Source organism: Ascaphus truei, chromosome 2 (assembly GCF_040206685.1).
Source record: "Ascaphus truei isolate aAscTru1 chromosome 2, aAscTru1.hap1, whole genome shotgun sequence".
Classification (NCBI taxonomy): Eukaryota; Metazoa; Chordata; class Amphibia; order Anura; family Ascaphidae; genus Ascaphus; species Ascaphus truei.
In genome coordinates, this window is record NC_134484.1 from 126,926,672 (window position 1) to 126,953,635 (window position 26,964).

The window sequence follows — 26,964 nt, forward strand, 5'->3', positions numbered from 1 at the left end:
TGTAACCTTTAGACTGCACTAGGCTGTGGGTAGAGCTCCATTTTTGATCTCCGACACTCAATATTTAAAATGTTTTTTTTCTTTTGAACAGAATATCCGATTTAAATATTAAAAACAGAAGAAATAATTGTTACATGTCATTGAGTGAAATCTGTTACACTGAATGATTTAGGGTTGCAGTAGGTAAAAACAAGCCTATGTAGTATAGTATTTTAAGTATACCAATGTAGTGTTTTAAAAGTATATGTTTCCCAGTTTGGCAGTGGTGCAAAGACTGTGTCTGTCTTTTTTAAAATGTTTTCCTGATACCTTCGAACGGGACAACACAGTGTATGAAATATTATTTCTAAGATCCTCTGCTCTCTGTTTCCCAGTATTGATTTGTATTTAATGGTTGTACTGTATAGCTCACCAGTCTTCTGATAGACGGTTACCCTAAAGTCTTGGGTCTTGAGTGGGGTTTTATTTCTTCCACAACATTATGCCTCACATCTTTTATTAGCCAATACATTTACAATAGAGGTAATGCTCTTTCATCCTCCTATACTGCTTAGATTGTGAAACATAAGAGGTAGGGAGATTCACCTCTAATGCGGTTTCCATTTATATTAGGAACATTTTCCTGCTTAAAACCACTCAAGACATTCAATTGAAGGGAAATAAACATACGCTCAGTGCTATACCTACAAAAATTGGTTTGTTAACAGTGAATGAATGAAATCAGTGATAATAGTGTGCAACCACAGTGCAACATCAACAAAGTAGTGGTAGTGGTAATAACCCAGACAGAGGATAGAATATCTCTGGTAGGGAAATGACAGCCTAGAGAACCTGCAATTTTTTCTCAAAACTTGAAAGTCATAATGTACAGAAAAAGATGGTTTGAGGTATCTAGCCCCTTTGAAAATGATTTGTGGCTTTTTTGGCAAAATGTTTGCAACCTAGTGTCCAAAGAGAGGAAAAAGCAGTGCACAACCAAGGGAGTTGGGTCCAAAAACAAAAAAGTTTTATTTGGTCATGAATAAAAAAAAGGAGGTACACAGCTCCCCTACGCGTTTTGTACACTTTTGTACTTTATCAAGGAGTGAAGAAACATTCTCTCAAAGTTCCTATTATGCACGATTCATCTGTGGGGTTTTTGCGCCAAAAGCTTTGTGACGTCATGATGCAAACACACGCGCACTCTATGCGCACTCCTCTGACGTCAGGCGCCCTGCCCGCTCATCTCCACAGATGTCCGGTGTGGATACGGCACTGTTCTACAGATTCCCTGGTGACGCACCCCGGCCGGTGGTGACTTCAAGATACCGGGCGTGCAACCTAGTGTCCCTCTGTAAAATTCCCCAGTGTTTGCTAATAATGATCTTAACCTTTGTGGCCATTTTGTTATATTGTGTTATGAATGGGATGAATTCAGGAGCTTCTATTACTTTGACTCAACTTCTTCATATCTGGTCAGTTGCAAACTAAAGAAAAAAGTGCTTACAGCGCTGATGCTTATAATAATATAGTAAAAATTATTACTAAAGTGATTACAAAAATAAACCTCTATATTAAAGGTCTGGGCTGCCTAGAAATTATGACCGATGCAGGTCAACATGAAACATAAAAACACAAAATAACTGGCGCCTAGATTTACCATACAACACCTAAAGTGGTCACAGATCAATTGTCAGACCAGTCCTTAGTGTCCAATCAATATCAGATGATTCTTGATTGTTTATCTCCACATGTTATGATACATCAAAGAAAAAAATCATAGTGCAACACTGGTATAAAATAATTAAACTAAAAAGGAACACAACAAATTACATCCACACACTCACATAACACAGAATGACACAAAAAAATGGTACTATTTAATACTAAGAATAAAAACCTATACAAAGACAAAACAAATGTCTAAATGGACATAAGGAACATGAACTGTGGAGATCCCATCCGGTATTGTAAAAATTGGAATCCTACTCACGACAGCGCGGCCAACAAACAGCGTTGATAGCAACTTTGTCTCTCCCTCCGTGCTGTATCCCAATCTGGAGGCTCCACAATATGCTCTCAGGGCAAAGACGCCGCCGTCACGCCAGCCTGTTGCTCCGTTCGCAGACCCGCTGGTCACGTCGCATCCATATGACGTCACTAACATGCACACCGGCACTGACGGTCCCGATAGCTGTCTGCAGTTAGATAGATGTCTGTCGGCATCAGATAGCTGTCTTCAGTCAGGTAGATGTCTGTCGGCATCTGCCCCATATGAAGTGACTAGCGTCACGAAACGCGTAGGGTGGTCATGTGACTATTGAGAGCATTGTGAACATTGAGAGCAGTGGTGCCGATTTCCTGCAACCTTTCCCCCTATCAAATATTGCTTGGGGAGGTGGTTTGGCTACACGCCGCAACTGCAGACAGCTATCGGGACCCTCAGTGCCGGTGCGCATGTTAGTGACGTCACCTGGATGATACATGACCAGCGGGTCTGCGAACGGAGCAACAGGCTGGCGTGACGGCGGCATCTGAGCCCTGAAAGCACATTGTGGAGTCTCCAGATTGGGATACAGCACGGAGGGAGAGACAAAGTTGCTATCAACGCTGTTTGTTGGCCGCCCTGTCATGAGCAGGATTCCAATTTTTACAATACCGAATGGGATCTCCATTGTTCATGTTCCTTATGTCCATTTAGACATTTGTTTTGTCTTTATATAGGTTTTTATTCTTAGTATTAAATAGTACCATTTTTTTTGTCATTCTGTGTTATGTGAGTGTGTGGATGTAATTTGTTCTGTTCCTTTTTAGTTTAATTGTTTTATACCAGTGTTGCACTATGATTTTTTTCTTTGATGTCTCATAACATGTGGAGATAAACAATCAAGAATAATCTGATATTGATTAGACACTAAGGACTGGTCTGACAATTGATCTGTGACCACTTTAGGTGATGTATGGTAAATCTAGGTGCCAGTTATTTTGTGTTTTTATATCTGGTCAGGTAACTCATTTGGTGTGAACCTGGTGCTATGGCGGCGTTATATTGACGATGAGTTATGCGTGTGGGGTGGCAGTTCAGATGACCTGGGAAGATTTAAGATTCACTTAAAATTCCAACTCTATGAACCTAAATGTTATATTCAAAATTGAAAACAGCCATGTAGACTTCCTGGATCTGATATTGTTTATTGAAAATGTCAGTGTTCAGACCAAAACATTCTAAGCAAGTTGATGCGAACAATTACTTATTAGCCTCAAGCCATCACGATCATACATGGATAATAAATATACCTCAAGGTGAGTTCTTAAGACTTAGGACAAACTGTTTCCCAAAAATATAATTGACGATGAAGAACAAGATTTGAAACAAAAATTTGGTGGGCAACAAACATATTGCGTTATGTTTTTTTGTTCTCTTTTGTTCACTCTGTAGTACCACTTCACTCCCAAAGAGATCATCTGAGCCAATTATGCACTATTTAACTTCTTATGGGACAATTTTTTCTGTACATTAAAAACTATCAAGGATTCGTTTTTATTAATGTTCCAGGGATCGCTTCAAAAGAAATAACTGAAATTGTGGTATTTTTAAATCATAGGCGGATCAAATGTGTTGCTTTTGGGACACCACAAATGCATTGTACTAGTACAATAGGGTATGGCAAATGTAACACATGGTAAAGAAGAAAACATGGGAAAGGGACAGAGGGAGAAAGGAACAAATAAGGGCCCAGATCTACAAAAGGGTGCTAAGCTTTAGCATGCCTTCACTGCAAGGCATATGAATGGGAGCTGAGGCACGCTAGTGCTTAACACCCTTTTGTGAATCTGGGCCAAAGAAAGTTGAGTACAGGACTAGAGAAGGGATTAGAGAAGGAGGGCAGGCGAGCGAGAGCCGCTTTCAAGTGCAAAAGGAGAGAGTTGTGGAGTTGTTAGAAAATAGTTTATTCTGTGAAAATAGGAGCTTTATTCTTTTATATTTGACATAACATTATGAATCAATCAGGGAAATCTAAAGAATAGATTTATGAGAACTCCAAAGATAATTTACACTTTACACAGTGAGGAACTCTTACATTGCACCTAACCAGCAAAATAACAATTACTGTATGTGCAATGGGTTTAATGAACCCATTTATTACCACAAGAACATAATTGCTAATCTTCTCTGTACGGTTTTATGATAAAGAGTAATTTAAGAAAAATAATACTCTCGAGCATTAATGCAGTATCTTAAAATGCTGCAGAAAGGCTTAAACTCAAGCATTGTTCTTCAAAATAAAACAATTCCAGTGAAGGTGAATTCAGAAGTAGATTAGTGGGTAGAACAGTGGTGTGACACAAAAGCCACGTTTCAAGAGGAAAGAAGATGTACGTTCATAATGAATAAACTGTAAAACAAACCAACAATTCTGAAACAGAAGTCGATAAGTCTAGATGAAGGAAAAATAAGTTTAGTGCACATGATAGATTTGGTTTAATTATATATTTTTTTAAAGGAAAAAGATTACAGCGCCAGCATAAAAAAGGTGATAATGGTGATACTGGGAGATATTATTTAGGTATATAACTCTAAAGTGTTATACCCAAAAAATAAATAAAAAATAAACACTTAAATACAAATATGTGAATGTGTGTTGTCATGATAATGTCATGAGGTATTATGTATTTAAATCCATTTGGTGCTTAAGGGGTTAATGAGCTACATTTTGACGTTAAAAATACAATATATATATTGGGTTTATATTATAACAAGCCCAGGCTTGTCACGGGTGGGTGATGGGTTTCAAACAGAACTTAACTGGTGGGTTATCCTATATGGCTCCCTTAAATGGGCCAGATGGGTTGCATGTTGCTGATAGTCTCCAGATAAGGGTAGAGGTGGGAATACAATATGGGCCCTATGACAACTTTTCTTTTATAGCTAAGCTTCAAAGTACAGGCAGTCCTCGTTTTACAACGTTTTGCTTTACAACGAATGGCTTATCCAACGCTGTGCAATACATACATATGTTCATTTTTACAACGCCAAAACGGCTTATACAACGCTCTTACAATGCTTTGCAACGTTGTGCATGTGTATATATATATATACATACACAACGTTGCAAAGCATCGTAAGAGCGTATATATATATATATATATATATATATATATATATATATATATATAATATTATACTATATAATATTATATTATACTATATAATATATTATTTATTATGTTATATTATATATATAATACAGTATATACACTATATAATTTATATGTGTGCTGCATATCTTATTGCCTACATAAAATATTTGGTGTATTTTAGTGTTAAAAATGCCTTCAGGAACGGAACCTTTCATTTAAACAGTGTTCCTATGGGAAAATGTGTTTCACTTTACAACGTTACGCTATCCAACGCCATTTTGATTAACACATTGTGTCGGATAACCGAGGACTGCCTGTATTCTCTGGAAGGGGTTTATGGATGGTCAGGGGGCATGGCTAAGAACACATCAAACCAAGAGTGTCTTTATTAAAAATGAGACTATCATATGATGTCATCTCCTCTGCATAATAAAAGTTACAAACCTGTAATTGTGTCATCGAGGGGCACGTTCTGACATCACACACTGTATGTTTAAGAGGTAATAAGGGACAGATATGAATTTGCCGCTTAAATTTAGGATTAAGATGTTCATATTTATCCTCATGGTATTCACCACGTGTGCCTGCAAGTATTGATGTGGCTCACGTGTGTGTAAGTGTTAGTTAAGGAAGGTTATGAGTACAATTAGATATTGAGACAAGATTCAAACGTCGTTTGTAAGATTTTTTTCCCCCTGTTGTAAAACTGTTAATCTCACAGTTGGGGGGTGGGTTAATGTGGTTTATATGGAAAGAAAGAATATCTAAGTCTGAGCAAAGATTATGAAAATCAGATCTCACCAGAGGAGTGTTTTGGTGATGCATACGTTTTGTTTTATGTTATATAATTTTTATTTTGAGAAACTATTCTGCATTTATTTGTAATTGTATGTTTTTGTAATCCCTTTTCTGTAACCTAAGCACTGTATTTTTTTTATATATTTAAAAAAAATTATAAGTAATGCTTTGGGCTCTGAATGAACTGTTGTATGTTCTGGAGAGCATTTTGCTACAATGGATTTTTGGTTTGTTAAAGTGCATAGTTTTTTCAATAATAACTAGGGACCTAGGGGCCCTCTTAAATATGAATTTGATATCTCTTATTTGCATACCCCAGATGGCGGCAGTGTAGATATGATTGTAATTGAGTAAGGGGTTAATATTAACTCACTGGAGGTACCTTGCGCAGATGAAAGGTGAGTTGGCTAGAGTAGCGTGTGTATTAACCCTGATTGCATATCTAAGTCACGGGCGAACTCGTGTGCTGTTCGTGACGGTGGTATATTGGGACGGATTTAGGGGAGCTGTTAACTCATCTGAGGGACCTTTGTTAAGGTGAAGGGTGGGGCGCTTGCGAGTGAGTATTAACCCTCGTCCTGTAGAGGAGATTGTCCATTTGAGGGACCTCTACACAGGTGAAATATGGGAGCGCTTGTCCCATATGGAGGTTGCGTGCTCGCAGAGTGCAGTACGTGACATGTGTGTAGATAAATAATATAATATACAAGTGCAAGAGATTAAGAAATCACATCAAGTAGGTCAGTGTGCAAGAGTCCAATAGGTAAGAATATAGTGCAAAAGACAAAACAAACTACATACAAAACAACATAACAAAAATAAAAAACAAAAAAAGCACTCAAAAAAGGAGGTGGGCACTATGTCAATCAATGGGTACAGGGTGGGTATAGTGGTCCCGGGGTGGGTGGTTAGGCCTCCTGGGTGGGTTAACCCCTTAATTACTATAGCGGTTATTAACCATTAGATTGTATTTTTTCTTGTATTCTTGCTGGCATCGGAGGACATGGACATGCAGTATGCTGACGAGGATGCCCTGATGGCAGGGGTAAGTAGAAAGGTTTATTTACTTTATTTATGCTGGCTGGCTAATGTTTGATTTTATAATAGTCAAATGAGCTATTATCCATATCTGGGTAATAGTTACAGTGGCGGCCGCCTTTATCCTCCTGCGGCCGCCACCGCAGGAATTTTTCAACCGGGGAGGTGTGCGGCTTTTTTCCGGCTGGTTTCCCACGCCGCGGGCGCTTTCAATGATAAGCGCTATTAGCGCTTATCTGATGATGCGGCCGCCGCGCGGGAAACTCCGATAGAAACGGAAAAAGCCCCGCATTTATCCGGGTAAGCTTTAGAATAAAGGCGGCCGTGACAGTATTTTGCCCATTAATGTATTGTATGGGTTGTGGGGGTTTATTTATTTATAAAATGTTTTACCAGGAAGAAATACATTGAGAGTTACCTCTTGTTTTCAAGTATGTCCTGGGCACAGAGTTATAAAAAATACACGATTACATTAAAAGAAAAAGGTTACAGACATTTCATGAACAGATAGTTGGAAAATTGGATACAGGGGATAAAGGGCTGTGAGTTTCAGATTGAAACAGAGCAGCTTTAATATCACATTAACATCACCAAACATCAGCAAATGGGAGCAAATAGCTCACACCCTTTGGCTGTGCCAAAGGCTGTCCACCTCTGGGGCACAGCAGATGTACACTGGGGTGGTTGATATTCAATGCAGCTGTGAACAAACAGTTCTTTGTGTCCTCTTGGCTCATTAACATTCCAGTGGGTGGAGTTGACGTTCCACAAAGTACAAGCAAATGTTAATCCTTATCATGCTGGTCCTGTGCAGAGGGGAGCAGCTCTTGGGGAGCCCCATCAGGCTGTCCGCCTTTGGAGCAATGCAGATGTACACTGGGGTGGTTGAGCTTCAACGTAGCTGTGAACCTGTTGTTGTGTGAATCTGTTTGTTGGGGTTAGAGAAGGTGGGTAGTAGGGTTGTTGTGTTTATTGTTTCTTGGGGATAGAGGCATTGGGTGACAGGGGTAGTAGCCCCAAGGGTGGGTGTTTAGGACTTCTGAGGGGTAGCGGGACGGGTTAACCCCTTCATTACCATAGCAGCTCCCACCACTAGGGTAGTGAAGTGGTTAACTCCTCTCGCAACCTTGCAGCCAGGCCTAACCACCACTCTGGGCGTACTACCCCCTTTATTCACCCCCTCTGCCCCAAGAAACAGGCTATTGGTGTTTAACCCCTTCATTGCCTTAGCGGCTAGTCACTAAGCTAATGAAGCTGTTTTAATATAAATTTTTAATACTGGTGTAGATGAGCAGGGCTTCTACGGAGCATAACTGTGTTGATTTCAGGTCTGGGGCCCCCTGGTTCCCGAGATACAGGCTCCGTTATGGGTTGCAGATATCTCCTATGCATTTAAATCCCACGTCACATGACCGTGGGAATAAAATGCATAGGAGATACCAGCACCCCATAACGGGGTTTGTATCTCGGGAATCAGGGGGTCCCTGAACCCGTAATCAACGCGGTTCTTCTCCGGAGACCCCCTGCTCATCTACACTAGTATTACATTTTTTATTAAAAAAAAACATTAATTTCGGCCGAGATTTGCGCAGGGAGAGGCGGCTCTCTCTGTACAGTTCTCTCTGCAGCTAAAACAAATCACCGGATTTGGCCTTTTGAGAGAGGCGATCATCACGCCGCCGGCTACTCACCAGTTTTGGGTGAGAATTTTTCTATCACTGGTAATCGAGGCCTTTCTCCGGGGGGGGGGGGGGGAAAGGGGGTTCAATGAGTGCCTGGATACAAGTATGCAAATTTGAACACTTGCTTGGGGGATAATCTCTTTCCCCTTTTGTGTCCTGTAGGAAGTGATGCCTCTAGTGCAGGTGATCAGGTCTTTAGCTCTAGGTCTAGTTGGTTCTATATTTTGCACTCATCATTGTCTCTACTTTTATGGGTGATGATAAATTGGTTCTATTTCAGTTCTGAGTAGATTATTTGTCATCTTTATATTTACTTTGTTACTCACCTTAAAAATTATTATTAATATTTAAAATACATATCTATTTAATGACTTGCTCCATATATTGCATATTTTTGTCTTTTATGTACACTTGGATTATGCTTTAGGCTTAGAATATTTGGGATATCTGGTAGATACATTTTCCTCCTTTTTTTGGACAATTAGTTTTGCCAATACAATGATTACAGGCTATTATGTATTTAGTTTTTGTAATCGGTGGATCTTGATCCTCCTCAGTTCATCCATTGCACAATTTGTATAATTGTTTTAATAATGGGAGGATTACATATTTGCAATTTGCACTTTTGTATGTTTATTCATTTTTGTATTTTGTATACTGTATTTTTAAATATAATTCATCCCTGTATTTTATTCTTGTGTGTGCGTGTTATTTCTGTTTTTGTGTTGTATGTTATCCTATCACTTTTATATCAGGTTGAATATATATAAGTTATGGTGGGTGAAAAAGGCGACAAAAAACCCTCCACCACAGAGCAAATAAAAAGATCACTTGTGAGCACATTCACATGTCTTAGACAGTTCTGCACCCCTGCCTTTCACCATTATCACCTAGCACTGCTGTGCGCAAACTGGGGGGCTTGCGATTTTTTAGGGGGGGCGCGGGCGGTTACAGAGGTCCTGCGCTCTTCCCCAAGGCATTTAAATTAAATGCCGGGGGACCGCGTGAGGCCTCTGCAATCTCTACTTACCCGGGATTCAGACGGCTTCAGGATGCGTAACCATGGTAACACGGCATTGGTCATTTGACGCCGCGTTGCCATGGTCACGCGTCCTGAAGCCGGCTGGGGGGGAGGAGGGGGCGCAACAGAGAATAGCAGGCAGGGTGGGCACAGCAAAAAAGTTTGCGCACCCCTGACCTAGCATACAGTGATTCCACTGCAGCAAGGGATAATATAAATACATATATAAATAAATAAATATGTATATATATATATATATATATATATATATATATATACATATACTGTACACACACACACCTTTGGCGTTTGTAAGATTTTTTATTTGAGATGGTATTCAGATATTTTTATCTGAGTTATGCTTTCTCTTCTTTTGTTTTGTAATTTATATTTTAAATTACATTTCAGAATTATTTAAAAAGCAGTGTCTGCAATTGTCTGCATGATTTGTATCCTGAATGTGTTTATATCCTACATCGCGCATGTGTTACTCTGGTAACAGCTACTTAAGCCATACTTGTGAACAGTAGGCATGGAAGAGCTTTGAGTTTAATAACCCCCTCAATGCAAGAGGGACCCATAATATCTTGTGCAATGTTTGATGCCCCTTTGGCACTGAAGGGGTTCAAAACAGATTTTGTTGTAGTCTCAGCAATCGGCAGCTTAGTGGTTTAATCACGGTGACCCTTAAAAGACCAGCTGTAGATAGATATAAATGTGAGAGAGCAGCAAATAAGCTTGCAAAAATGAAGAATAGAGGGGGTAGACACCAGTCTCCTTCTGTTTGGCTGCTGCCTCGGAGATCAGACAGATTAGAAGTGGTTTATTGACGGAGGATTTCTTATTTTATTAAAGACAAAAAAACAAATCTACACTCCTCACACAGGTTTTGGAAAAATATTGGTCTCTAAAACATAATTTAGTGTTTAAACTGCAGATATTGGGATTCTGGGCATGTACTGTATGTGCAATTTTTCACACAGGAATAATATAGATTACACACACACACACACACACACACACACACACACACACACACACACACACACACACACACACACACACACACACACACACACACACACACACACACACACACACACACACACACACACACTTATCATAGAAAAAGGACTGCACTCACATAACAATTGGCAAACTTGCCTGGGTGAACAATAGTAGAAATATACAAACATGTATAGAGATAAACAGGCACTCTCAGGAACTGAATAAAGAAAAACATTTCGGTCTTATTATAAGACCTTTCTTAAGATATTGAGATCTTTGGCATAAAATTCTTTTTTTCTATATTGAGTTCCTGAGAGTGCCTGTTTATCTCTCTCTCTTATAAATATATATATATATATATATATATATATATATATATATATATATATATATATATATATATATATATATATACTGTGTGTATATACTATATATATATATATATATATATATATATATATATATATGTGTGTGTGTGTGTATATATATATATATATATATATATATATATATATATATATATATACACACATATACATACACACAAAATTGCTTAAAGAAACTCCATAAAAACTGTGTAATGTACGTTGGCTTAACAGTCATAATAACTGCCAAGGCATAAAACAAATTCTATTTCAGTAAAACACAGAAATTCTTAATAGTGCAATAGAAAAAAAATCCTCAGTGAGTAGATGGAGCTCTGATGAGGTCTGCCCGCAGGGATAAATGAGAGAAATCACTGACTAGACAGGGACATTTGACAAGATGCAGAAATAGTCTCTGAACGTGCGTATACACATGCTGTATGTAATAACAAAAAAGCAAGTATTAAGTAAATGTAACATTTCAATAGCTTCAAGTTGTGACTCCACTGCCCTAAGCAAATGCACTTATCCTCTTGGCCAGGCACTACAAACCAATGCACTTACACTTAATCTTACTGTCTCTGTAATTCTCCCAACATATCACTTATATTGCAAATTCTCCATAGCAGCGATTCCTTTCTCCTTATGGTTTTCAGTTTATTTAACTAATTATTGTACAGTGTATGTATGTGTGTGCATGTGTGTGCATAAACACACACACACACACACACACACACACACACACACACACACACACACACACACACACACACACACACACACACACACACACACACACACACACACACACACACACATATACAGTGTTCGACAAACCTATACATTTGCTCGCCCCGCGCGAGTGGATTTAACCCCCGGGCGAGTAAATATTGGCCCAAGCAGCACACGTTTGGTACTAGGTGGCGAGTAGATTTTTTTGTGTGGCGAGTAGATTTTTTGGTGATTTGTCAACCACTGTGTGTATATATATATATATATATATATATATATATATATATATATATATATATATATATATATATATATCACGCACCAATTTACCGTTAGTCATTTATTTGTCAAATCTCGTATAAAAGCCCTTCGCCCGCTGCGGACACATTTTGCATAGATCTGCCTTGTCACAAAGCCCTCAATGCTTAATTTTCATTTTATTGCATATATACAATTTAAGGTGCATCTGTTTTTTCGAGACTTAAGTGGTCAAACCTGAGGAGATTAGCACTATGCCGCCACTACAGGAAGTGAGTGTAGGGAGTCACTTAATTGGTTGTTTAGTTAAATTATATTTTTGAGGTATATTAATTTTCTTGCCAATGTGATTTGTGATTTTTTTAGTCATTACAAAAACAAGGCCCAATAAGAATAAGATCACTTTTTATCTAAGAATCTATTAAGATGAAACAAGGAAAATATAGTCATATTGTCCTGAAATATCTATACTTTAAAGCTACCTATGAACTATACTTACAGTCATTGCTGTGAACTCTGGAGGATTGTCATTGACATCTGTCACTGCAATGACAGCCGTTGCTGTGTTTGAGAGACCATATGCTGGGTTTCCTTCCATGTCTGTGGCTTGAATTATTAATGTATACCGTTGCACTTTCTAGAAGACAAAATTGCAGCAATATTTGTTTAGGAACATTGACAGCATTTTAACAAAATAGCGTGATTTAAATTAATTGTGTATCATTAAGAAGTTCAGTTATGACGTTAAGTGCCAGGAACATCCATTGTCACATGATTTCTTAACCAATGCATATAAATATTTTTTCCTAGATAAAACCCCAGTAAGGCAAACCTCAAAAACATTATAATATATGTCACTTAGCAATCCATCAACCAATGACGCATTTTACTAGATCACAAGTCTATATTTCATAAAATATATATTTTTAAATAATTAACACATTTTTTTTACCCGAAACATTGACATTTCTGATACATGTTTTTATTAGAAGTCATTCAACCTTTTTTAAAAAACGTATTCTAAATTTCACGTGATTAGGAGACATCACTCACATGCCCATGCAAGTTTCTTATGTTGATGTCACTGACAGTGGTTTGCCTTAGCTTTATATTTTAAATGTTTACAAAATTGCAAATAAATTAAAAGGGTGCATGGGTATATGGGTCTCACATTTTAATCTTGTCTCGAACTTTTAAATATGCCCATAACATATGATCCCCAACTGTCCATGAAATGTCTGTAAATACAACGTGAAGCAATGTGTTGTCATTATAAGTCTGTGCCGAGAACATACTTGAAAACGAGAGGTAACTTTCAATGCATTATTTAAATAATAATCCCGAAGAACAGGGCATTACTGGCCAATAATGACCTGGCTGGAAGAGTTGAAGGCCCGAGGCGAAGCCGAGGGACTTTAACCCAGCCAGGGCATTATTGGCCACAGTAATGCCCTGCTCTGAGGGGATTATTACTATTATAGGCTAAATGTAGGCTTTTTTCATAAATAATAGACACTTTTGTATAGTTATATAGATTTTTTTATTAAAATAAAATGATAAATACTGTACATTAAACCACCTCCATATATGCTTACACTGCAGCTATCTATACCACACACTGCCGTCCCCTCTGTGTACACACACAGACACACATACACACAGCAGCTCAACACACAACACAGCAGCTCTACTACACACAAACTGCTGCTACACACAAACTCTGCTGCTGCTACACACACACACACAACACAACAGCACAGCACACCACACACACACACTGCTGCTGCTACACCAATAAGCACTGCTGCTGACACTGACACACACACACACACACACACACAACACAACAGCACACACTGCTGCTGCTGCTGCTGCTACACTGATAAACACTGCTGCTGACACTGACACACACACTGCAGACCTACACACACAGAAGCTCAACACACACACAAACTGCTGCTACACACAAACTCTGCTTCTGCTACACACACATACAACACAACAGCACACCACACACACACTGCTGCTGCTACACCGACACACACACACACTGGAGCTCTATACACACTGTGATGCTGTCACTGCCCTCTAAGGGCTAGAATGGGGCAGTTGTGGGACTTTACAGCTCTCATAGAGTTAATCATTCTGGAAAGGTCTGTTCAGCAGTGAGTTAATGAGGTAATTAGCCTAGCCTGTATAGTCAGGAAGTGATACAGAGATTCCCCCCCCCCCCCCCCATACTGCCAGACACACACTGTTGAGAGTTATACAGAGAGGTTGAGAGACGCTGCTGCTATACTGGTCTGAAGGCACACATAGACAGCCCTGTGAGAGACTGAAAGGGGACCTGCTGCAGGTACACTGGGTAAAGTTTGGGAAAGAGTTTAGTTCTTCCACGATTAGTTAGGGACTAAGCAGTATTAGTCAGTACTCTTGGAAGCAGTTAGGTCTTTTGTTTCTGTTTTGTGTTATTAGTTAACCCTGTACCTGCTTTGTACCCTGTAAATAAGCCCCTGCTTAGAAAGTACAGTGTTTCCTGCCTTTGATCTGGACAAAAGATTCGACGCTGTGACTGAGACGTCACAACACACACAGCAGCTCTATACACAACACAGCAGCTCTACACACACAAACTCTGCTGCTGCTGCTACACCCCACAACAGCACACCACACACCTGCAACACCCATAAAAACTGCTACTGACACACACACACACACACACACACACACATACATACTAGACAGACAGACAGAAACTGCAGTCATAAACAAACTGCAGACAGTCACTTACTTACTTTGCAGTCTCTCTCTCTCTCTCTCTCTCTCTCTCTCTCTCTCTCTCTCCCCCTCTCCCTCTCTCTCCCTGTCTCTCTCCCTCTCCAATTCAACTGAATCTGCTTAGTCAGCTCTGTTCACAGAGGGGGGAGGAGGAGGAATCACCCCGTAGCTGATAATTCCTGATCAATCCCCTGCCCTGTCTGAGAGCTGTTCCTGCCTCCAGACCAATCCCCTACCCCGTCTCAGAAGTTTTCTGAAAGCTCATTGGCTGGAAATCAACAAATTGGAAACTAACACATTGCAAACAGCAAAAATTCCGGGCATTACTGATTGGATAATGCCCAGAATTTTAACCAAATCAGAGAGCAGGGATTTCAATAATGCCCGGAATTTTACTGCTTTAGCTTATAATTCCTGGTAAAACATTTTTACATTACGGCTACACTTTTTGACAGGCTGGAAATGAATAGTAAAAAATGTGTGGACTTTCACAATCATTCTGTTAAGAATCTAAAAACAAAAAGGTGATGCATTCCCTTTCCTTGACAGAATATCTATTTCCTTTCACCTCCGTCCACTAACAAAAACAGCCAGTGATGACCAGAAGTGGGAAAGGAAATTAAAAACTTTCACAAAATATTTGCATACTTGTAATTTTTCCACATATACACAATGATCAATTATTAAAAAACAGGAATTCAATGGAGGGGATGAATATTAAACAAAGTATCTAACCCCAGGACAGTCATCAGTAATTTTGGCCCATATTTATTTAAGCAGTCCTCTGTCATAAGACACCTTCTGCCGCTGGACAATGCCTTAGGCTGCGGCCACGCTAGCACTGACAGCGTGGTGCTTGCCGAGGTATCTTCTTGCAATATAAATTCTGACGTCCTTGCTCACGCGGCGCGCGCTCGTGCGCGGACACGTATGCTTTCCCAAGCTTGGGGAGACAACTCAGTTTGATTTCTGAGTGCAGAGCAGGGTCCCATGACGTCACCGCTCTCAAGCATGAGCGCGCTCAGCTGCAGCCTTAGAACTGATTCATTTCAATTAACTGTAAGTTGTCTTCCAGTGCTGAAAGGTGTTATGTCAGAAGACTGTTTAGGAAATATTGTCCTTTTTATTTTATGTTGTCATTTTGTTGTGCTAAAAGAAAGATATTGTTGCAACGATGCAGAGGTAATCAATCATTGAGTAATGAGTGGTCAACTCCAGTCCTGAAATCCCACCAACAGGTATGATTTTAAGGATATCCCTGCTTCAACACAGGTGACTCAACAGTTTGAGCCTCTGTAAATTGAACATGCCGGTTGTCAACTGCATCACGGGACAAAAGCGCGGTCATATCTCGTGCTTCTCAGGTGACAAATTCAATTAATATTGAATATTGTCTCTTTCCTTACCGGCCAAGACTTCCAAGAGCCAGCCAGTTCGATGAAAAATAAGAGAACATTTTAAATTTGGAAGAAGAGACTTTGTATTTTTGTATTATTAATTTTTACTTTATTATCGTGTGCAAATAAAACATTTAATTCTCTAAAAATACTTTTTGGTGTGTTCACATTTTTACTCTTTAGATTTAAATTAAATACACTTAAAGTACATGTGAAAAAACAAAAAACTGCGCTCATATATGGAAATAAAAAATATATATAAATAATTTTTTTTATAAGTGAGGTGACTCAAAACATAAAAAAGTGAATACAACCTTGTAAAGATGAGGTTTGATGCAGCTGTTCAAAGTAGAGAGCTCAGCACTCCAGGCTAATACAGAAAAAAGAAAGAGAACAGCGCAAAGAAAAACCTCATAGTGTAATATATTCAAAAATTCAATTTATAATTAAAAGGTGAGTATTGCACGTACATCAATTATAAAATCACACAGCATGACATGTTTGGGACATGTTACCCATCTGTAGACAGCCGATCACCCTCGCAGTGCAGAACTTGCAGATCTTTTCCTCTCACAGCAGTGGCAGAGGATCGCGTGGATCAGCTCGGCTGCAGGTCACTCAGCAGTTGCAGAGGCACGTCTAGATCAGCTCACTGATGGGGATCCCTCCTAGTACCCGGCGGTCTCACTGCAGACTCTGGGGAGCTCCTTCGCTTCCTGACACGTGCACATGCACAGTGGCGTCTGACGTCATCAGATGGCGTCCGCTTAGTGTCTCAATGTCTTAGTTCCGTCGCGCTAGATGGCGCTAGAATCGCATTCTCTGAAGAAGTTTTCCATAACGAAACGCGTAGGAGTGGGCGCATTCCCTACTTATGCTCTATATACCCATTGTGGTATTCCATATCACACTATTTGCTTGGGACCTATTATCCTTCTGTGCCTTTTCGCCGGCCTTGGCGCCATCTAGCGCGACGGAACTAAGACACTGAGACACTAAGCGGACGCCATCTGATGACGTCAGACGCCACTGTGCATGTGCACGTGTCAGGAAGCGAAGGAGCTCCCCAGAGTCTGCAGTGAGACCGCCAGGTACTAGGAGGGATCCCCATCAGTGAGCTGATCCAGACGTGCCTCTGCAACTGCTGAGTGACCTGCAGCTGAGCTGATCCACGCGATCCTCTGCCACTGCTGTGAGAGGAAAAGATCTGCAAGTTCTGCACTGCGAGGGTGATCGGCTGTCTACAGATGGGTAACATGTCCCAAACATGTCATGCTGTGTGATTTTATAATTGATGTACGTGCAATACTCACCTTTTAATTATAAATTGAATTTTTGAATATATTACACTATGAGGTTTTTCTTTGCGCTGTTCTCTTACTTAAAGTATATACAGTACAGTACTAAACATCTGTGTGATATCGGATCGTGCGCGCATGAACGGGAATAAGTGACAGGTTGCATTGCAAATACTGTTGATTGTTAACACACAATAATTTGCGATCGCCGACTTGCGTTTCTTGCCTGTATTGCAGACAACGCTTAATTTCAATTTCTGCACTATTTCAGACCACAGTAAAATTACATCTGACTTGCGTGAAAATTACAGATTTCTCACTACATGGATAGGCACGGATTAGGTTGCTCTGCGGCAAGCGGTAGAGAACAGCGGTTACATCTGTAGCTCCTACAATTATTAATTTAGGCTTAACAAAAATAAGTGAACCGAAGACGCATTCTTGCAGTATTTGCCACTTAGATCTTATTCTATATGCGACTTATTGGGGGATTTTGGCCGAAAAAAAATCCGCAGATATAAAATGAGCTCCTCAACCGCTACAGGGCTAAAAAGACATTGCCCTGTAATATGTTGCTGTCCGCTCCCGAACTGAAAGCGTTAAGAGGCCAGTCCCTCCTAGGACAAAAGTGAACTAATAGTTAGGGTGAACATATTTTTCCCGGGACAAATGGCATGTATGCACGGCCGGCGTAACCAAAAACCGTGACATTTGCTCAAATTTTGGGATACTGGGACAGAGAACAAAAAAAATTTGACTGTCCCCCTACTAATAGAGGCATGTTTATTAGGTTAAATTAAGCCGAATTACACCCTTTTATAAAAAATGGCTACATTTTCATTTTAAATTATTTTAAACATACTTTTTTCATGATACACAAAAATATGAATTTTTGGGGAAGATACTGTACTGTTTGTCAGTCTTTTTTTTGTTTTGTCCCCAGTTTGCATAGTAATAATGAAGCCAACATTACTCAAACAGATAAACATAAGGAGTTGAATTTAGTAGAATCGAAGATGCAAAACATTAAGCTTAACCTTAAAGGTGTAGCCCCAGGTCACTTATCTTTTGTTTGTTGATCATTTAACATTGATTGTTCATGTGACAGAGTTCTTCATGCTTTTTAAGGTGATATTTTCATTTTATTTTTAGTATGTTGCAGTCTGGAGATACACTTGACTGAAATTAAGATGACACTTTATCCATAAAAGTCAAATGGGACAAAGTTTGAATGGCAAATGCTTATTTTACCATTTCTAATGATTAAAAACAAAACAAAATCAGGAAGTTGTATATTTTTTAAGCATACTGACATGTTACAGAAGTGAATTGCAGTCATAAATAGTTTATTAACCAGCAGTGTAAGACTGCCTTTCGCTGGAAAGCATTGCTTTTTATCACCTCTGGCGGAAAATTAGTCGAGTTTAAAGAAGTAGAATTTCAAGAAGAAACCAATCCATAAATCTTATACACACTGCAAACTTATTATGATTCATTTCCCGCTTTTGCGTTCCAGAGGTGCTGCGGCACTTCGTGATCAAGTGACTGATGACATAATGCAAGAGTCGCGATCTCCGTTCAAAAAAGAGCAAATAGAATATGATACAGCTACTATTTCTTGGGGTCCCTGGAGTGCCAGACACCATGACATAGCAGCTACATCAAATACACCCAAAGGGATAAAGATGTGGAATGGTGCATTTGGTTGTGGCTGTTTTGACGCGCTCAAATGGCTGATGGCTTTTCACCGAGACACACCCTGCTGCCGCAGCCGATCCGCCTCTGGAATCCCCGCCGCCAGCCGCTGCTAAGGTAAGTTTAATGACTGTTTAGAGAAGGGGTTAATTTAAGTGGTTTTAGTGGTTAGGGAGGGGGTTAAATTAAGGTGTTTTAGTGTAGTTAGGGTAAGGTAGGGTTTTTTAGGATAAGGGATTAGGATAGGGGTTTTTAGGATACGGCACTTACTTTGGCGGCCAAGGTGGCAGCATGAGTTGCGGCAAAGCAACAGGACCCATTTGGTCGCGGCTGTACGGCCGCAACCAAATGTTCTAGACCGTTTGCAGTGTGCATGCCCCGTGAAGTAAGTTACAAGCTGCCCACATTTAATTTTTATACTCATCAAATAAAATTGTTCAATAGTTTTCCAATCGGGAGAAATGTCATTGTGAACGTAATGTCTTGTGATAACTTAAACATGGCCAGGATTAGAGAAGATTGCTTTATGACTCTTGAGTTTAGTATGAGCCCCATATATTTATTTATTGCATATGCCACACCTGTTTTAGTGGTGCTAGAAAAGCTATTAACCCCTTTGCTGACCTTCGCCATTATAAAACGGATCCTTTCATATTATTGCGACTCCAGTTTATATTAAGTAGGACTGAATCGTTAAAGATGTTTGCACATTTACATTGCAAAGTGCTGCATACAGTACTCACTTAATCCTACTGGCAAACGTATATTGGATTTGTGATGTAGTAAAACCATTACAGAATGTCACACCTTCTTACCATTTGTAATGTTTGTTTCATAGCTACATTTTAACTTTAGGCCAAATGCCTGACTTTACATAGCACAATTACAAATTCCACAAAATATGCAATAAACACATTTGATGAGAGGCCAGCAAAGGGATAATAACTTAATTAGATCAGAATACAACAGTATTTCCAAAATAGCTGTGGTCTGGAATGAGTCATAAGGGACAATTTATGAAAATCCACAATGCACAGCATATTTAAAAGGCTTCTTATGACCTGACACCTACATGTCTCTATAAATAAAAGATGCTAGTGATTTCAAACATCTGATAAGAAAAAAAAAGGGAAGAAAGGGGAAGGAACATTTCTAAACTGCCAATATTGGCTGTGGTTTCAAAGAATAAAATACTGTAGTCATAATAAGAAATGCATTGTAACTAAATCAATATATGACCCATGCAAACAGATTACTTCAAGTTGGAAAAAAACAACCAACAGAAACAAACATTACCTCTCTATCTAGTCCTGCTGCCAATGTGATAATATCACCAGTTTCATTGTTAATTGTAAACATGTTGGAGGAAGGGCTGCTTGGAGTCTGGGACAGGATCTTGTACCTCAACATGCCATTTGGTTGTTTAGGATCATCACCATCAATAGCTGTGACAGTCATCACATAGGTTCCTAGGAAAACCACCAATAATCTTAAGTGTAAAGCAAACAATTTAATCACATTAGTTGGGGTCACTTGCATGCCATATGTATGCCATGGAGTTTCTCAAAACATTGACTTCCTTTGATAAACACTTCACAATCTCTTCACCGTTTACAGAAAATGTATCAGGATCAGGGATCACAGGAATAGACAAAGAAAAGTAAGGTAGATGCAACACTTTTAATAGGTAACTTGCGGTTAAGAGTGCAAGCTTTCAGGACCACAAAGGTCCCTTCTTCAGGCAGATATTTTACAATTGAAGCTGAAATAGCCTGTCATATTAATACAGGCTGACAAGCTATTTCAGATCAATTTTGAAAACGCATGCCTGAAGAAGGGGCTCTTGTAGACCAGAAAGCTGGCACTCATTCGAACAATGATTTGGCTGTTAAAAGGTATTTCATCTACCTTACGTTTCTTTGTCTATTCTATGAGCTGACAGTACCATCTACTATTTGAATCACAATAAATGTAACTATACAAGTGCTTCACAGTTATTTGCAAAAAGTGTGAATCACTGAAGGGAGCCATTTAGAATAACTATAATCAAATAACCCACATTTTCTACGAGAATCTTAACTATTTCTCTCAAAAACAAGATTGGGGAAAAAAGCAACCATAAATGTCTGCCAATTACTTGTGTGCAAAACACCTTGTTTTCCCCAATATTTAATTTGGAAAATAAGCTCCCCTTTTAGTGTAATTTTCAATAGGAAAAAATTTAATTTTCATAGGATTTTTAACTGGCAACCTGTACATCTTAGCGAAATTATGTTGTAAGGTCATTTATATAAACATGGAGCAGTTTTGTTCAATTGAAACATCATATAAAACAATGATACCCACATTAACAAATTATATTTTTGTACAATTATCTATGATAAATTATTATTTTCCTGCTTTCTGATCTTGGGGACTTCTTTTTTCTTTTAAAGTTTCATGTAATAAGGAGCAAATAAAAATATCACTTGCAAGCAGATTCATGTCTACGACATGTCTGCAAGCCTGCTTGTCACCATGATCTCTTAGGCCTGGGACATAGTGGTTTGCCTAGTGCAGAGGCGCGCTGAGGCTCAGGGAAAGTGTGCTTTCCCTGGCCTTACACAGCACGCCGTCCGTGGGCATTTCGGAGGCGGGTCTGGGGGCGGGCCAGTGACGTCACGGAGCTGCTTCGCCCTCATTGGGCAAACCGCTCACGTGACTGGCCCTGCGCTCCGGCGAGCGCCAAATTTGAAAAACTTGTGAGACACACGCTTCCCCAAGCGTGCGCGAGCCCCTGCTAAAGCCGCTCTCATTGTGGCTGCAGGGGCTCAGTGCCGAGTATGAGTGCGGCTCAGCACGGCTCAGCCTTGCTCACACCACTATGTCCCAGGCCTTAGGCCGTGCTTATAGTGCCGGCGACGTTGCCCGAAAACAAATATATTGTCGCCGTGAAAACTGGAAGCCAGCAAAATTTGATTTTTCAAGGGCTGTCACCATCACGTGACGGCCCTTGAACAAATGAAATTGCTGGAATCCCGAGCTGCTGCCGCCCGGCAAAACATAACTTTCGCCGGTGGCGAAGGGTGACGTCACCCGTCGTATTGCCATCGATGGCACTATAGGCACGGCCTTAGCATAGAGGGCTTCCACTGCAGCACTGAATTCTGGGAAATGGCATTCAAATGAGCACAGTGTCCCCTTCTACTTCATGTCCATTTTAACATGGACCCCTTATAAGCTTATACCTCCTGCATTACACAGCTTTTTTCTGCACAGCCTGGGATAAAGAAGCACATAGCCAGTAAACCTACTCACAGAAGTGATCAAATGGAAGTAACAGCTACTTTACTGCAAAACAAGTGTTGTATAAACAAACTGTTTCAACTATTTGTACAGATACTTCTATACTGACTGCACTACTGAAGTTTTTTTATTATTAGTTAGTGCAACAGTAATTGTTTTTCCAACACCAGCCTGTCGTCCTGCTGTGGATATTTTCCACAGCTGTCTGACAAATGGGTGGTGACAGGCTGCTATGAATCTAAAATTTATTGTTACAAGAACATGGATTAATAGTGGAGGAAATTTGAAAGAATCTAGTTCTATCATAGTTGAGAATAATTCATGTACACAGCTGTAGCATTCCTGCAAACATATTTTGGAGAATACAGGAAATATGAGAGGAATGTTTTACCTGGCTTTGATCCTTCAGGAACAGTTCCATTCCAAACTTGGTGCAAGAATTCCGGCCTGTTGTCATTCATATCTATTACATTAATCACTATGTCTATGGGATTTTCCACCTGGTTTCCATTGACATCTACAGCATGTGCCCTCAGCTGTAAAAGTCATAAGAATCATAAGAATTTCTGCAAAAATGGCGAGCATGTGACTTAAAAGATCAAACAGCAGCAATACAGGAAAAAAACATACAGTATATGTAACCTTCAAAAATGAAATGACCCTCAGACAACCACATATTTGAACTTGGGTTTGGCTGAAACTCTTCAAAAGACCCACAAATTACCTTGTAACTTTTTATATTACCACATGTTAGCCTTTCAGTACTGGAGGAACTAGGAGCACACAGCTTGAACTGAATGATCAGAATCTTATAATGGTTTTAGCCCAGAGCTACTGAAACAGCCGTTCAGAGAGACGTTTCAGCAATGCGATGAGCCGCTGACGGTGACTTATGTTCTTTTCAGTGTAACACTCACTTTGTTTCCTCCTAAATTGCTATTGTAAATCGTTCATTGCAAAGTTGTTAAACATCATATGTACAGCTACTGTTTGTTTTTTTAAAAGTTAAATGTAATAGTTTGCTTATTATCCTAATTGTCCTATTAAAGAGGACAACTGAAATATTAGGGAATATTACATTCTCTCTGTAATGTGAATCAATAGACAGAATTTACAACATATTTTCAAAGATGGACAATACTTTTTCATCTCAGTAATTTATAAGTGCCTACAAAAAAATCACAATTTTTTCGGATGTCAATCTTCAATTATGAGGGCAGTTTGTCTTATGCAATAAGTAATGCACGGTTATATCCTTCCCCAGATAGGATAGTTAGAAATATCAAAGAACCTGTTATCAACTCAAACACACTGTGTTTACAGTTGTAACACTGTATGACACCATGATTTTCAACCAGGGTTCCCACAGGCATCCCTACAGGATACATTCTGGTTGGCCTTCCATGGTCATTTGTATGTTAGGGCAAACCTTAAATATAAAAACATTGAGGACAGGAACTGCCCCAGAGATTCCTGTGTTGATGTCTTAGAGACGATAGAGCACCTCCTCCTGGAGTGCCCCTACGCAGTAGAGATGTGGGTGAGTATTGCTGCCTCCTTACGTATGCCAGAATTAAATGCCAAATATATAGGGAGGTGGTGTATGGTTTATTTAGGGATCACTTGCAGGGTTACAGGGCTAGCACAGTGGTGTTAATTAATAGGCTGGTTAATTACAGGTTGTGGATCACCCGCAGTTTTCTCTCCACAGAAAAGTTTCTTGTGCCTGTAACCTTTGCAGTTGAACAGGTTATACAGCAGATAAAGCAAATAAAGCAGAGGGAGAACGACAGGTGGGATATAAAGTCCTGGGAGAGAAGCTGGGCGGATGTTCAGATATGTGTGTAAATATTTTCTGTATACAGTGTAAATATTCTGTAAAATTGAATATTTTAATTTAAGTTTGTTGCTTTTGTATTGATAGGTTTGTAATTTTTTTTTTTATAATAAAAAATACCTTAGAGAGTTCCATGGCCGACAGGGGGGGCTTCCTTGCCCCAAGATAAGATTGGCAGAGGGTGATGAGGGAGAGAGGATGGGGGATGAGAGAGAGGATGGGAGGGAGAAGAAAGGGGGGTTGGAGAGAGAAGAAAGGGGGGTGAGGGGTTGAGTGAAAGACAGAGGAGGGGGGGGGGGAAGTGAGGGGAGATGGTGTTCCCCTTAATTTCACAATCTAATTATAGGTTCCTTAACCAAAAAATGTTTGAAAACTACTGGTATAATAGAGAACATCTTCTGGGCAGGGTCTCCAGTCTCACGATGGTGGCTGGAACTGTGCACTAACATCCTGTATCCCTGATGAGCAATCAATATATTTTATAACAAACACAGAAGTACACTGTCAGCTCTATATAAGAAGAATGCAATAATATTAACAACACACAAAAAGCTAGTCTGATAATGTAGATGGAATAACATGGAACTTACATGGAAAGAAGCGATCTGCTCACGATCCAAAGGCTTTGTCACAGAGAGCTGTCCTGAGATAGGATTGATAATGAAGACACCAGTTGGAGGCTGGTCACCTCCCGGACCAGTAACACTGTACCGCAGAGAAAGGTTTTTATCTCGATCAGACCTGATCTACATGCCAAGAAGAAAACAGCATTAAACCAATGGAAAATGTTACAGTCGGATTGCCTCAAAGTCAATAAATACAAATCAACACAATTGCAGGGTGTACTATTTTAATAAATGTGCCTCATATGTTAATGGATACAGATCTAAAGGGTAAGAAATTGTTACAAAGGAAAAGATGGACAGATAAGGGTGTGAAAACTAGAACATTTTTAGGATTGTATTTCATCTCAATGCATATTTCCTTGTAAAATATTGTGCAAATAAATGAATGAAGAACATTAGAAATAAATCTGTATTTAAAAACAATAAGGAATTGAATATGTGCTACAGTATATTGCAGGAGCCATCTGTAATAAGGGAAAAAAATATAGCAAATAACATTTAGTGACATTTTACTCATTTTGAATACTCACTCGCACTAATTCCTGAGGAAAGGTTCCCCTCGAGTTCTCTGGTACGTTAATTGGTGGGATAACCCAATCCCTTTTCTGTCTCTGCAGATAGCCATTGTGCTTACGTTGTGGTGGAAAAACAATTTCTTTAATTTTGTGCGAACCCTTAGAAACGTGAAATCGAAAAGAAGTCAATATTTTGACGTTGCAGATCACCAGTCTCTTGAGACTAACTATAAAAATAAACCTTGTGAAAGGTTATTCATCATCATTTCACAAAGGTGTAGAAACTCCACCTCAATTCACCCTCAATTAAAATTCTATTACCTAGAAATGAATGAATCAATTCTCTGCCATGGGGGCTTGTCAACAAAGTAAAAATAATGGCATGAAATCAGAACACAGCACTGCTATGTAACAGCATGTTAGATGGGAGTAATGTATAGTTAGTTGCGTAGAATTTCAAGGATTTTTCATTAGCCGATGCTGCAATCCAGGTATTGTGTTAAAATCAGACTGGGGTAGGCGAAAATGTCATAGGAGTTCCAAGAGACATTTAATACATACAGATAAAGAATGTCTGAAATATTTATGATCCTATTAAATCCCACAGAATTAATTCTGTAATTATTTTAAACCTATGTCAGACTTGATGGATGCTCTGGATGACCCACTTTGTACGCTGGACATTAATCTCTTTGGGTGTCAACACTCTTTTCTATTCCTCCTTAGTGCTTCTGCAGTCACAAATTTCTTTTTTTTCTAAGCAAACTTGTGCCTGCTACAAAACAAATCATTTTTTAAATGGAATGTATGGCTAGAAGAACCATATATATGTTATACTTAAGCAATTAAGTAAATGGCAGAAGGGATTTCCTGTAGCTTACTGAAAGAGACTGCATGAATCTTGAAGACAAATTTGCTTTCAGTTCCTGCCGGATGCTAGATAAATGTGCAAAATTCTTTATCGATTTTAAAACGTATTAAAAATAACTTTTTTTTACATGGCTGAAAATTCATGTTTTAAAAGCAACTATACGGATGGCATGTTTATAAAATACATTCCCTCTGGCTTTTTATCAATGTTTAGAAAAAATATAAATAATTAAACGGCAGTAAAATCCAAATCCAAATAATAATATAAAATGTTGTATTTGATCACATTATAATGTGTCATTAAGGGACTTTCCAGATAATCAGGGAAAGTTCTCAACGGAAACTTGGCTACATGATCAATATACAGTCGCTAAACATAACACTATTCACGTTGTACGAGAAAATATATAATTGTAATTGGTAAATCAATGCTGCTCAATGTCTGGCCAGCACTGCTAATTAGCAACCTCCAATCTTATCATTAAGAAACGAGATGAAAACATGAATTAGTTGTGCTGTTCTGTTGCTTGTTTTGCTCCTCCTCATCATCAACACTCAATAAATTGTTGATTTTATATTTTGCTGCCGGTTTTGATTACTTTAAATGGGCCAAAATCAGAGCTCTTCACAAATTTCGTTG

The 26,964-nt window shown here is 39.2% G+C and overlaps 1 protein-coding gene across 4 annotated transcripts in view; it reads right to left on the bottom strand.

Moving 5' to 3' along the window:
• CDH2 (cadherin 2) overlaps positions 1-26,964 on the bottom strand; it is a 221,856-nt gene that overhangs the window by 17,445 nt on the left and 177,447 nt on the right. For all 4 annotated transcript variants that reach the window (XM_075584824.1, XM_075584832.1, XM_075584835.1 and 1 more), the window contains 5 exons: positions 25,470-25,613; positions 24,904-25,059; positions 22,868-23,012; positions 20,488-20,660; positions 12,523-12,660 (listed from right to left, as the gene is read on the bottom strand). In XM_075584824.1, coding sequence (XP_075440939.1) covers positions 12,523-12,660; positions 20,488-20,660; positions 22,868-23,012; positions 24,904-25,059; positions 25,470-25,613 — 756 coding nt within the window. The remainder of the gene's footprint in view (positions 1-12,522; positions 12,661-20,487; positions 20,661-22,867; positions 23,013-24,903; positions 25,060-25,469; positions 25,614-26,964) is intronic.